The sequence below is a fragment of the Schistocerca piceifrons genome, chromosome 2, assembly GCF_021461385.2.
Source record: "Schistocerca piceifrons isolate TAMUIC-IGC-003096 chromosome 2, iqSchPice1.1, whole genome shotgun sequence".
NCBI classification, from domain to species: domain Eukaryota; kingdom Metazoa; phylum Arthropoda; class Insecta; order Orthoptera; family Acrididae; genus Schistocerca; species Schistocerca piceifrons.
The window spans coordinates 681,994,761-682,009,669 of NC_060139.1; the positions used below are offsets into that span (position 1 = coordinate 681,994,761).

Here is a 14,909-nt window from a genome sequence, read left to right on the forward strand (position 1 = left end):
GCCAGCTTGAAAATTTTAAATACACTATCAGTGACAGCATGTACTTTCACAAAGCGCATATAGTCTTCATAGCAGATGCTCAAAGCGACCTACTTGTAAATCCAAACATTTCGCAACTCGCTGGACCATGCTTCTCTGAATTCTTCGCAACATAGCTGAATCCACAGTTACAAGAGCACCATATACACTCGCAACCAGATCTTCCACATGCATCGGTGTAGCAGAATAAACGCCTTCGTTCAAGTGTTCCACAGGAAGAAATGCGGGGGACTTAAGTGAGGCGAAAGCGTAGGCCATAAAATAGAACCTCCATTTCCTGGTAATGGCTCTGCTTAGGTGCTATCGCACATTTCTTTCAAAGTGCACCATCGTCACAGTCTAACATAACAGGACATCAGATGAGTGCGAATACTAACGCTTATATTGATCTGTAACATAGTTTTTAAACAGGGAGCGTATGTACGAGGTGCATTCAAGTTCTAAGGCCTCCGATTTTTTTTTCTTCGGTCTGGAAAGAGATAGAAACATGCGCATTGTTTTAAAATGAGGCCGCGTTCATTGTCAATACGTCCCAGAGATGGCAGCACCGTATGGCAGATGGAGTTTTACCGCCAGCGGCGCGAATGAGAACTGTTTTAAATACTTAAAATGGCGACGTTTTCCTTACTTGAACAGCGTGCAATCATTCGTTTTCTGAATTTTCGTGGTGTGAAACCAATTGAAATTCATCGACAGTTGAAGGAGACATGTGGTGATTCAGTTATGGATGTGTCGAAAGTGCGTTCGTGGGTGCAACAGTTTAATGAAGGCAGAACATCGTGTGACAACAAACCGAAACAACTTCGGACTCGCACAAGCCAGTCTGACGACATGATCGAGAAAGTTGAGAGAATTGTTTTGGGGGATCGCCGAATGACTGTTGAACAGATCGCCTCCAGAGTTCGCATTCCTGTGGGTTCTGTGCACACAATCCTGCATGACGACCTGAAAATGCGAAAAGTGTCATCCAGGTGGGTGCCACGAATGCTGACGGACGACCACATGGCTGCCCGTGTGGCATGTTGCCAAGCAATGTTGATGCGCAACGACAGCATGAATGGGACTTTCTTTCCGTCGGTTGTGACAATGGATGAGACGTGGATGCCATTTTTCAATCCACAAACAAAGCGCCAGTCAGCTCAATGGAAGCACACAGATTCATCACCACCAAAAAAATTTCGGGTAACTGCCAGCGCTGAAAAAACGATGGTGTCCATGTTATGGGACAGCGAGGGCGTAATCCTTACCCATTGCGTTCCAAAGAGCACTACGGTAACAGGTGCACCCTACGAAAATGTTTTGAAGAACTAATTCCTTCCTGCACTGCAACAAAAACGTCAGGGAAGGGCTGCACGTGTGCTGTTTCACCAAGACAATGCACCCGCACATCGAGCTAACGTTACACAACAGTTTCTTCGTGATAACAACTTTGAAGTGATTCCTCATGCTCCCTGCTCACCTGACCTGGCTCCTAGTGACTTTTGGCTTTTTCCAACAATGAAAGACACTCTCCGTGGCCGCACATTCACCAGTCGTGCTGCTATTGCCTCAGCGATTTTCCAGTGGTCAAAACAGACTCCTAAAGAAGCCTTCGCCGGTGCCATGGAATCATGGCGTCAGCGTTGTGAAAAATGTGTACGTCTGCAAGGCGATTACGTCGAGAAGTAACGCCAGTTTAATCGATTTCGGGTGAGTAGTTAATTAGAAAAAAAATCGGAGGCCTTAGAACTTGAATGCACCTCGTATTGCCATAACATCGACAATAACCAATAAAACGACATCACATTTTGATTCTTGACTTGCCTAAGGTCTCTCAGAGGTATGAAACGGTACGTTACGGAAAAGTTTATTAACGATTCTATTGTAAAGTTCATGCAGTCATTGAAGAATATCGTTTTCCTATAACAACAAAAAATTTCTCTTAAACACCAGAAAACCTCGCCTCTCGCATAAAGATGTCTTACATCTACCCAATAACGCCAGTTTTTGTTCGTTACGCTTACAGCAAAATCAGCGAACGTGCAACGTAAGAAACATGTATAGAACGTAATGTTTACATTATTTAGCGTACCAAATAAGTCACAACAACTGTAGCTAAAGAGAAAAACACTAAAAAAAGACCTATAACAAAACCTCAAAAGGAAGAAAAGTGTTTCCAACCGTAGAAGGTAGCATTTCTACAATTGTCGCTTTATCTGAGACACAAACGGCAAGAATCTTAAGCTTATTCGCTTTTGAAATAAAAATAATTATATCATAAAAGTATTCGTGTGTTAGAAAGCCGATGTCATCTGTTGAGTGACAGAGACCGCCGACAGTTGAAGAGGGTCGTAATGTGTAATAGGCAGACATCTATCAAGACCATCACAAAGGAATTCCAAACTGCATCACTGCTATGACAGTTAGACTCCATAAAAATTTATATGTCAAGGAAAGTGCATATCATAATAAGAAAAGAAACATAAACCATGTGATCAAAAGTTTCCGGACACCTGGTTGAAAAGGACTTACAAGTTTGCGGCGCCCTCCATCGGTAATACTGGAACTCAATATGGTTTTGACCCACCCTTAGCCTTGATGACAGCTTCCACTCTAGTAGGTATACGTTCAATCAAGTGCTGGAAGATTTCTTGGGGAATGGCAGGCCATTCTTCCCGGAGTCCTGCGCTAACGAGAGGTATCGATGTCGGTCGGTGACGCCTGGCACGAAGTCGGCGTTCCAAAACATCCCAAAGGTGTTCTAAAGTATTCAGGTCAGCACTCTGTGCAGGCCAATCTATTACAGTGGTATTATTGTTGTGTAACCACTCCGCACCGGCCGGAGTGGCCGAGCGGTTCTAGTCGCGTCAGTCTGGAACCGCGCGACCGCTACGGTCGCAGCTTCGAATCCTGCCTCGGGCATGGATGTGTGTGGTGTCCTTAGGTTACTTAGGTTTAAGTAGTTCTAAGTTCTAGGGGACTGATGACCTCAGACGTTAAGTCCCATAGTGCTCAGAGCCATTTGAACCATTTTTTGAACCACTCCGCCACAGTCCGTGCATTATGAACAGGTGCTCTATCGTGTTGGAAGGTACAATCGCCATCCCCGAATTGCTCTTCAGCAGTGGGAAGCAATAAGGTGCTTAAAACATCAATGTAAGCCTGTTCTGTGATAGTGCCACTCAAAACACCAAGGGTTGCAAGCCCCCTTCATGAAAATCACGACCACACCATAACACCACCGCCTCCGAAAATATGTTGGCACTACACACGCTGGCAGATGACGTTTACCGGGCATTCGCCATACCCACACCCTGCCATCGGATCGCCACATTGTGTACCGTGATTCGTCACTCCACAAACGCTCCTTACACCAAGCGAGGCGTCGCTTGGCATTTACCGGCTTATGATCAGCCGCTTGACAGGAAATCAAGTTTTCTCACCTCCCACCTAACTGTCATAGTACTTGCAGTGGATCCTGATGCAGTTTGGAATTCCTGTGTGATGGTCTGGATAGATGCTTGCCTATTACACATTGCGACCCTCTTCAACTATCGGTGGTCTCTGTCAGCCAACAGACGAGATAGGTCTGTACACTTGTGTGCTGAATGTGTCCCTTCACGTTTCCACTTCACTATCACATCGGAAACAGTGAATCTAGGGATGTCTAGGAGTGTGGAAATCTCGCGTACAGCCTTATGACACAAGTGACACCCAATCACCTGACCACGTTCGTGAGTTCCGCTGAGTGCCCCATTCTGCTCTCTCACGATGTCTAACGATCACTGAGGTCGCTGATATGGAGTACCTGGAAGTAGGTGGCAGCACAATGACCATAATATCAAACACGTATGTTTTTGGGGGTGCCCGAATACTTTTGATCACATATTGAATGCTTTTCCTGCCTAAAATATGTGTTTATAGCCTGTTGCTGTCAGCAAAGTAAGAGGCGGTTACGCACATATTCGAAAATATTTCTTCATAAATAAGTTGATTTTTTTCACTGAATCAGTGAGATTCGGCTGTTTCTATGTTTATTTCGCGGTATTCATGTCTCTTGTTAATTTATTAATGCATAGAACGCCAATATATAACAATTACTTCGTTACTTAAGTAGAAATGTGATTAAAAACAAATGCATCCTTACTATGCATGTGAATGTCTGCTTCCTCACCACTTGGAGCGCTCCTGCCGCTCGAGTCGTCAAACGTAATAGCTTTCGCACCAGAGAAGGTCGCGACTGTAGGTGTTAATTAGGCTGTATCATCATGGTGGAACCACAACCTCTGCCGAACGTGAAGAGAAATTTCTTCTAGTTCTTCAGGCAGATTGTTTGAGAGAAAGGCATGACATCTTTGCTCAGTTAACTGGTCCGGCAACATGTGGACACCCAAGACATTGTCTCTCAATATTCCCGCCTGTAAGTTGATGCCAACGCGAGTCTGATATCCACGATCGCGGGAAACGATCAGGCTAACTTCCCATTAACTGTGGACAATTTGTATATTGGAGACGCCCTCACTTATGCATGCAGCTTCATCAGACAGTATTACAATTTTTATGGTGTCAACAATGGTTTTTTGTTGTTGTTGCAACCACTCCCAAACCGCAGGATGTAGATGTTGCGTTAATGACTAATGAAACGCGTACAGCCCACAGCCCTTCATAGAGTAACACGTCAACGACCTCCTGTTGCGAGACATGCCCTGCTACTTCACGTTTACTCCGCAGAGGGTCGTGTTGCGTAGCATCTGGAATGGCTAATCCGTCAGCCAGAGTGCGGCTAGTTCGTGTACTAGTTAGTGTGCTTCCTCTACTCAATGATGGTCTCGATCGGGATACTGGCAGCATATTCAAGAGCAGCAACTATATTCCTGTTATCACTTGCACCAAGGACCGAAACCAAGTCGATGTACATATTCTACACTACTGGCCATTAAAATTGCTACACCAAGAAGAAATGCAGATGATAAACGGGTATTCATTGGACAATATATTATACTAGAACTGACATGTGATTACATTTTCACGCAATTTGGGTGCATAGATCCTGAGAAATCAGTATCCCTGGGCATTGAGTCAAACAGAGCTTGGATGGCGCGTACAGGTACAGCTGCCCATGCAGCTTCAACACGATACCACAGTTCATCAACAGTAGTGACTGGCGTATTGTGACGAGCCAGTTTCTCTGCCACCATTGACCAGACGTTTTCAGCTGGTGAGAGATTTGGAGAATGTGCTGGCCAGGGCAGCAGTCGAACATTTTCTGTATCCAGAAAGGCCCATACAGGATCTGCAACATGCGGTCGTGCATTATCCTGCTGAAACGTAAGGTTTCGCAGAGATCGAATGAAGGGTAGAGCCACTGGTCGTAATACATCTGAAATGTAACGTCCACTGTTCAAAGTGCCGTCAGTGCGAACAAGAGGTGGCCCAGACGTGTAACCAATGGCACCCCATACCATCACGCCGGGTGATACGCCAGCATAGCGATGACGAATACACTCTTCCAATGTGTGTTCACCGCGATGTGGCCAACACGGATGCGACCATCATGATGCTGTAAACAGAACCTGGATTCATCCGAAAAAATGACGTTTTGTCATTCGTGCACCCAGGTTCGTCGTTGAATACACCATCGCAGGCGCTCCTGTCTGTGATGCAGCGTCAAGGGTAACCGCAGCCATGGTCTCCGAGCTGATAGTCCATGCTGGTGCAAACGTCGTCGAACTGTTCGTGCAGATGGTTGTTGTCTTGCGAAGGTCCCCATCTGTTGACTCAGGGATCGAGACGTGGCTGCACGATCCGTTACAGCCATGCGGATAAGATGCCTGTCATCTCGACTGCTAGTGATACGAGGCCGTTGGGATCCAGCACAGCGTTCCGTATTACCCTCCTGAACGCACAGATTCCATATTCTGCTAACAGTCATTTAGATTTCGACCAACGCGAGCAGCAATGTCGCGATACGATAAACCGCAATCGCGACAGGCAACAATCCGACCTTTATCAAAGTCGGAAACGTCATGGTGCGCATTTCTCCTCCTTACACGAGTGATCATAACAACGTTTCACCAGGCAACGCCGGTCAACTGCTGTTTGTGTATGAGAAATCGGTTGGAAACTTTCCTGATGTCAGCACGTTGTAGGTGTCGCCACCGTCGCCAACCTAGTGTGAATGCTCTGAAAAGCTGTCGGTTAAATATCACGTCTGTAGCACGTCAACTTCGTGGTGTAGCAATTTTAATGGCCAGTGGTGTACTTATGTGTATGTTATATTACCGCCTCCACTGTTTACCGAGAAACTGACGAAGAAAGTATGATACGTGTGCTGATGTACAGTAGAATATGTTAACTGCGCGTTAGTTTGCTCTCCACTATCGTATACCCTACCAGGGGGAAATTGCATGTAAACGCGTCATTCGTCGAAGCAGGCCGTCGTTCCTAATGCGCCTAAACCTTGTTGCAGGTTTTTATGGACGGGTCCTTACATACGGATTTATGGAGATCAATTCTGAGTTTTTCCAACTAGACTTCAAGTAGCAGCTCATTCTTTGACAATGTCAACGATATAAAGATTTTCATAATAGAAACGCAGTTTTTGTCCTGCCTTAATCAATCGAACTTCTTTTCTTTTGCTTATGCCTTCATCCCACAGTTTGTACAGGGTCGGCATGGCTACAATCGGATTTGGGATGGTTAATTTGAAGGGGTGACCGGAAGCCATTCCTGCCACCACCCTGTACCCCCAGGGATGGTATCAGTGTACCCCAGGCGTCTGTGTCTAGTGTAAATCATGAAATAGTGCGAACGTGTTACAAATGTCTGCGAGTCGTGTAAATGAGGTGGGACGTGGGGAACATCCCAGTATTCACCTAGTGGGATCTGGAAAACCGCCTAAAAACCACATCCAGGCTGGCCGGCACACGAGCCTTCGTCGGTAATCCACCAGATGTATTCGATCTGGGACTGGCGCGCCTACTTGAGTCGGCTAACCTAGCGGGTTTTAATCAGTCGAACTTCCCATTTGTGAAAGGCGTAAGATTCAAACTACGCCGTTTTCCCAGGGGTAAAAGACAAGATCTTACCACGTATCGATCAATGTAGACAATATTAATGGACTGAAAGGTGAAAGGCGTAATTAGTTGTTACATGATGATGATAGTGATTACAGTAGCAGAGTTTGGCAGTTACCTGGAAATCGGTATGCTAGCTCTACTGGTTGTGTAATGTCCTATGGAACTGTAATGAACATGAAAGGGGTAAACGTTGGTACTAATTGTTAGAACAAGTGGCAGGGGAGAGTGTACTGGAACTGGGTTGATGAAGTAACGCGAAAGAATGCACTTGGACAATGTGGCTTTCCGATTCGTATTGTTGCAGGGGAACTACCTGGAACAAAAGAAGAAGGTATGGGGGAAGAAGGAGAGGGATTTTTTTAGTTTAGGGGGCAGGGGTTAACTGAAGGAAAGAGAAGCAATGGAGGGGTATGGCGCGTGGAAAATAACAGAGGAAGCTTTGAAACGCAAAATTCATTTATAAATTGGAATATTAAAAATATTTCGCTTTCCTATATTAACATTAAGTAATTGGAAGTGTTTCGTATAAGACCTGGTGTAATTTGTCTGTAACGATGATGAAGCCAGATATCAAATCTCCCAATCTAAGATTATAAAATAAAAGATATACCTAGATACGGAATCGAACCGTCAAACTCGACTATGCTAACACGAAGTTCTAACCACTGCAGATATTTTCGATAGTGAAGTATTAATTAACAACGAATGCGCAAATGCCACTAAATTTGTCCTTGTGTTGTTTTATCAAAGAGCAGAAGTCCTCGTAGAAGTTAAGTAAAAACCTCCGTCTCTATTTCTAAGATCACTTACTAATTTAATCGTGACGTCTTCATTAATAACACTTTCCGTGTAACTGGAGATGCACACAAGAATCTCTGTGTCTTTACCTTCCGTCGGCTGACCGATAGCAAGACAACATTCTGCAGTTGCAGATTTGCTCGGCTGTTGTAACCATGTGTGACGCTTATGCTCTACAAACGGGTCCACCATGATCCCGGTGGCCTGCCCAAAGTATACTTGCCACAGCTGCTGTGGTACGGTAGACACTTTACGTACCCAAACAAACATCATCCTTCACAGACCCCCCAAGGGTCTTAATCTTGTATGGTGGTCGAAAAATACACTACACTCCGTGATTCTTCAGAATACGACCAATCTTGGAAATGCTTCCTGAATACGGCAAAAAATATTGTAGACTAAACCACCAGCTCGTTATTCTCATCATTCACCCAATTAACGGTTGGCCGATAGCGCAACATGCTGGCAAAAGATGACTGAAGTGGGCTAACTCAGCTGACAAACTCTCAGCATGTGCAACAAGTGTCCGGCGCAGTTGTTAGATCCGTTTCTGCTGCTAAAATGGTAGGTTATCAAGATATGAGTTAGTTTGAACGGCATGTTGTCGTCGGCGCATGGGCGATGGGGCACAGTGTCTCCGAGGTAGTGTGACAAATGTGTGTGAAATCTTATGGTCATCAGTCCCTAAGCTTTCACACTACTTAACCTAAATTATCCTAAGGACGAACACACACACCCATGCCCGAGGGAGGACTCGAACCTCCGCCGGGACCAGCCGCACAGTAAATGACTGCGGGGCCCTAGTCTGCTCGGCTAATTCCGCGCGGCCCGAGATAATGGTGAGTTGGGGATGTTCTTGTACGACCATTTCACGAGTGTACCGTGAATATCAGGAATCCGATAAAACAACAAATTTCCGACATTGCAGGGGCCGGAAAAATATCCTGCAAATACGGTACCAACGATGACGTGACAGAAGTGTAACCTTTCCGCAAATTGCTGCTGATTTCAGTGCTGGGCCATCAACAAGTGTCAGCGTGCGAACCATTCAACGAAACATCATCGATATGGGCTATCGGAGACAATGGCCTACTTGTGTGCCCTTAATGACCGCATGACACAAAGTTTTACGTCTTGCCTGGGCCCGTAAACACCGACATTGGAACATTGATGACCGGAAACATGCTGCTTGGTCGGACGAGTCTTATTTCAAATTCTGTCAATCGGATGTACATGTACGGATATGGAGACAACACCATGAACCCTGCATGTAAGCAGGGGACTGTTCAAGCTGGTGGAAGCTCTGTAATGGTGCGGGGCGTGTGCAATTGGAGCGATACGGGAACCCTGATGCGTCTAGATACGACTCTAACAGATGGCACGTACTTAAGCATCCTGTCTGATCAGCTGCATCCATTCGTGTCCATTGTGCATTCCAGCAGGACAATACGACTCCCCACATGTCCAGAATTGCTACAGAGCGGTTCCAGGAACACTCTTCCGTGTTTAAACGCTTTCGCTGACCACAAAACTCCCCAGACATGAATATTATTGAGCATATCAGGGGTGCTTTGCAACACGCTGTTCACAAGAGATCTCCACCTCCCCCCCCCCCCCCCCTGTACTCTTACGGATTTATGGACAGCCCTGCAGGATTCATGGTGTCAATTCCCTCCAGCACTACTTCAGACCTTCAGACATTAGTCGAGTCCATGCTACTTCGTGTTGCGGCACTTCTGCGTGCTTGCGGGGTCCCACACGGTATTAGGCAGGTGTACCAGTTCTTTGGCTCTTCGGTATATGTGTAAACGATCTTCCATCTAATTTATAACAAACAGGATTAGATTTTTTCGGATAACACCAGTATCGTTGTCAGTCCAAGCGTACGTAACAATGTCATTGAATGGTTTTCCGCGAATAATCTCACTCTCAGACTTAAAAAGATACAGCATATTCATTTCCGCACATTTAGCGCTACTACACCAGTGATATGTGTAATACACGGCGAGGAAATAATAAACAGGGAGGAAACTCCAAAATTTTCGGGTGTCCATATCGGTGTGAATTTAAACTGGAAAAATTCCATTCTGGAACTCCTAAAAAATTTAGTTCAGCCACGTCTGCACTTAAAATCATTGCATATCTTGAGGAAAGACAAATCAGTTATATTTTGCACATTTTCATTGAATAATGTCCTATGGAGTAATATTCTGGGGTAACTCATCTTTAAGAAAGAAAGCCATCATTGCTCAAAAACGTGCTGTAAGAATAAAATGTGGCGATCAGCCACGCTCGTCTTGTAGACTTCTGCTTAAGAAGTTGGGCATTCCGACTGTAGCTTCACTGTATTATTCCCTCACGAAGTTTATTGTAAATAACCCACTGCAGTTCAAAAGGAAAAATGATGTACATAATTAAAGTATCAGAAGAAAAAATGACATTCGTTACTGTAAGTTATGGTTGTCTTTAGCACAAAAAGGGGTGCAAAATGCTGAAACTAAAATATTTTATCCCTTACTTGGTGATATAAAATGTCTGATAGAAAGTAAAGTAATATTTAGAAACAAACTGAAGAAGTTGCTCCTTGACCACTCTCTTCTTTACGTAGAAGAGTTTCTGTCATTATAATGTTTAAAATGTAACGGGTAGGAATTACTAAGTCACATCCATATGTTATTGATAATAATAATAACAGAAAAGAAAAACTTCTAAATTACCAGCATTTTGCCACATTTTCAAATTAATTTGCGATGTGAATGGAAAAGACTTGTTCCTGATCATTACGATTTCTCGTAGAAACGATCCATGGAAACATGAAACTAACTAACTATCGAAATATCGGCGGTTTTCGGGGACGTTACTCGGCTGCATTTCCGTAAGTTATTTGAACATTCGATATCCTGGGAGAAGCTGAAATTTCGTAAATATTTCCGTTTTCTATAAAGAATGTGAAAACCACAGATATAATGTCAAGACGAAAAAAATGGTTCAAATGGCTCTGAGCACTATGGGACTTAATATCTGAGGTCATCAGTTCCCTGGAACTTAGAACTACTTAAACCTAACTAACCTAAGGACATCATACACATCCATGCCCGAGGCCGGATTCGAACCTGCGACCGTAGCGGTCGCGCGAACAGATGTCCCCCTTCCCTATTCCACTCGCGAATGGCGCGTGGGAATTATAACTGTCGGTATTCCTCAAATTTTCTCGTCATTCGTGAGATGTATATGGTGGGGGGGAACCAATATGTTGTCCGACTCTTTCTGGAACGTGCTCTCTCCAAATTTCAATAGTAAACCTCTCCGTGATGCCTCTTTTGTAGCGTCTGCCACTGGTATTTGTCGATGGTTTCTGTAACGCTCTCGCGCTGACTAATCGATCTGGTGGCGAAACGCACAACTCTTCATTGGATCTCCTCTGTCTCTTCTATCAGTCCTACCTCGTAAGAATACCAGATTGATGAACAACAGTCAATGATCTGCCGCACAAGCGCCTTGTAAGGCACTTCCTTAGTGAATGAGTTAAATTTCCTTAAGATTCTTTCTATGAATATCAGCCTGGCATCTGCTTTTCCTTCTATTTGTGTCATACAGTCATTCTACTTAAGCTCGCTCTGGATAGTCCGTTATAGATATTTTTTGGATACGACTGAATTGGGCAATTACTTGAAAATTGTGTTCACAGACATATCTAAAATCAATGTTTTCGGTTCTATAAGAAGTAACATCAGCACTGTAATGAAATAACATTTCTTAATGTTAAGTCATTTAGTTATACTGCACGTAAATAAAATGTACGCCTTTGACTTCCTTTCCATATCCCAGAGACACGGTGTCGTACGTGGACAGATTTAGTGTAATGCCACGGAGACTTTTGTAATAGACCAGTGATACTATTGCACGAAGTGCAAAATATAGACCGTTCGTAAAATGAAAAGAACTGATGGTGTACATTGCTATGAATGTCTACAAGAATCACGATTATGTGTTGGGAAGGAACGCAGTCACGGTTACCTACTCTTCTCGAACACTGTGTACCCTCTTGTCCATCTGTCCACACCTATAGGACCCACTCCAATATTCAGTGTTCCCCTGCTTCCACTGCACACATCGTTGCCCATAAATACGAACCTTTTTCAGGGGAGGGGGATCTTGTTCCCAGACTGGGAGCCATTCGGACTGCTTACTGGCACCACATGCCAAGATCCGCCGACAGAAAGCCAAAGGGTCTATGCTGTTATTTATCTGGCACTGGTCCTAAATGAAAGTGAGGAGAGTACTTTCTAGATAGTTGTTTTCCATTTCTCCGTCAACTGTCACTGCTTTCCTAGACTTAGTAAACTTGGATTTCGCACTGTTGGGAATTGTTTTTGCAATGTCTGTGTTTACTTCCTAGGTTTTATTTTGGTTGTTTTCAGCATTTTATCATTTACCTTTGATGATGCACGAATATTGGTATAATGACACGTATTTTTTTTATTTTGTCAGGACTGCGACAGTGACGGGCAAGTGGACTGTATGGACTTCATGTTAATACATCTGTATGGACCTGGAGGATGTGATGGCGATAAAACGCAGGGGCCAATCGCTATATTCATCTCCTGCTGGGACTCGTACAAAAAACAGTCGTCAAATATCACTAGTCAAGCACTGCCCAATTAGCAGTGACTACATTATATTTCTCTTATGTAGCATTGGTGCAATGAACAAATATTTAACATTAATTACATGTACACAAAAAAATAAAATATATTGACCCTATCATAACGCAAAGAAAGCTCACAACGACAAAGATGAAAAATTGGGAGAGTTGACGAAGTACTTATTCTAACGTAATGGCTCGCCTGTTAATATGAGGGGTGTTCAATGGGTAATGCAACACTTTTTCTTCTCAGCCAACTTCGGTTGAAAAATTACAGAATCCGTTGTGGAACATCGTGGAATATTCCCGCTACAACCCCTGCAGTTTCATGAAGTTCCGATAGGTGGCGGCATTATACGTAGACTCCAAACTGGCATCTGTTATGGAGGTGCGTTCTAAGTAGAGGGCTGTCATTGAGTTTTTTTGGGCGGAAAACCAGAGCATCGCATATGTTCATAGGCTCTTGCATTATGTCTACAGAGTCCTGGCAGCGAATAAAAGCATGGTGAGTCGTTGGCAGACATGTTTGTCATCATCGCAACTAGGTCGCGCATACCTGTCCGATCAGCCGCGTGCCGGCCGACCGCACACAGCTGTGACTCTTGCAATATCGGAACGTGCGGACACTCTCATTCGAGGTGATCGATGAATCACAATCAAACACAGCACTGCGCAACTGAACATCTGCACACCCGCGAGGAACTCACGAAACTTCATTTGACTGTTCTTCATCATCCACCCTACACTTCGGATCTCGCACCTTTCGACTTTTATCACTTTGGCCCAATGAAGTATGCAATCCGTGGGAAGCAGTATGTCGATGATGGGGTGGTTACTGATGCTGCAAGACGGTGGCTCCGACGTCGACCAGTAGTGTGGTACCATGTGGGCACATAGACCCTCCAATAAGGTAGGGTAGCCCGCCCGGTTAGCCGTACCGTCTAACGCACGGCTTTCCGGGTGGGAAGGAGCGCCTGGTCCCCTACACGAATCCGCCCGGCGGACTTGTGTCGAGGACCGGTAAGCCGGACAGTCTATGGAGGGTTTTTAGGCGGTTTCCCATCTGCCGCGGCGAATGCGGGCTGGTTCGCCTTATTCCACCTCAGCCACATTATGTTGGCGATTGCTGCGCAAACAAGTTCTCCACATACGCGTACACCACCATTACCCTACCACGCAAACATGGGGGTTACACTCGTCTGGTGTGAGACGTTCCCTGGGGGGATCCACCGGGGGCCGTACCGCACAATAACCCTGGGTTCGGTGTGGGTGGTGAAGGGGTGAAGTGGACTGCGGTAGTCAACATGGGGTTGTGGCGGGGACGGAGCCTCTCCGTCGTTTCTAGGCCCCCAGTTAACATACAATACAAAACAATGCAAGATGGGTAAGGCCGTTCCATTGAACTTAGATTATGTTGAAAAATAGGGTTTTGTAGCCAGAAGATTGGGAAATAATGTGATGTAATGGAATTCTAAATAAAACCTACTTGCTTTCAGAAAAACGTGTTACATTACTTATTGCACGGTCCTCATGTAATGAACTGATGTCTATACTACTTTGCTCGACTTGCATTGAACCGATATCATTATACCTAAATGAATAAGATAAACACTTTTTATTCTGCTCTTTCCTTCTATTCATCCATTTTTACGTGTTAACGATTTCGATGTCTTACATGTTGAGGGTTCTTTCTTAGTTGTGTTTGAAGTCGATAGCTTGTAAAGCTGAAAACAATAAACACAACTGAGGCGACAAAGAAAAAGAAAAAATTAGGGCAATAAAAATATTTATTTTCCTCCATCACATTCTTATTAGCTGAAGTCCGCATCATCTTCCTTCACTAAGCAAGGTGCAAGATAACACGAGTCCTCGAGCTCTATCTGTAGCTTGCTAAGCACGTCATATGACTCGTAACCAGACTGAAACGACAGGAACTGAAGCACCAGACTGTAAAAGCTCTCATTCATTATTTACAGCTGTCATTTACAATACAGGTTTCAGCAAGAATAACAGTTAAGAAGACAGAAACAAGACATAAGAGAATCACTCACAAATGTGCATTCGAACCAGCATCTTGACACCACTATCACTCTAAACAAGAATATACTACAATATTCTTGTCTGGTCTACAGCTCTACAAGAATATTATTAACTAATACATAGGGAAAGTTTTTGCAGTCACAATAAGAATATACTACGCTCAATAGAATCGTTTTTCCATAATCACTTATCAGAGTGATTATGAAAGTGAGTGCTAGTTTTCAAGAAAGTGTCCAGCAGCAGTTGTGCCGTGGAAGAGAGAAAATAGATAATTTGTTACTCTCAGTGACAAAAAAGTAATTTTAATAAAGTGTACTATGCTTTTCCCG

General features: G+C 44.2%; 1 protein-coding gene across 1 annotated transcript in view; it reads left to right on the plus strand.

The window, feature by feature from the left end:
* LOC124777304 (invertebrate-type lysozyme 2-like) overlaps positions 1–13,451 on the plus strand; it is a 72,293-nt gene extending 58,842 nt beyond the window's left edge. Inside the window, exon 4 of the mRNA XM_047252658.1 lies at positions 12,387–13,451. Within this exon, the coding sequence (XP_047108614.1) occupies positions 12,387–12,560 (174 nt within the window). The 3' untranslated portion in view covers positions 12,561–13,451. The remainder of the gene's footprint in view (positions 1–12,386) is intronic.
* Positions 13,452–14,909: the final 1,458 nt, after the last annotated feature.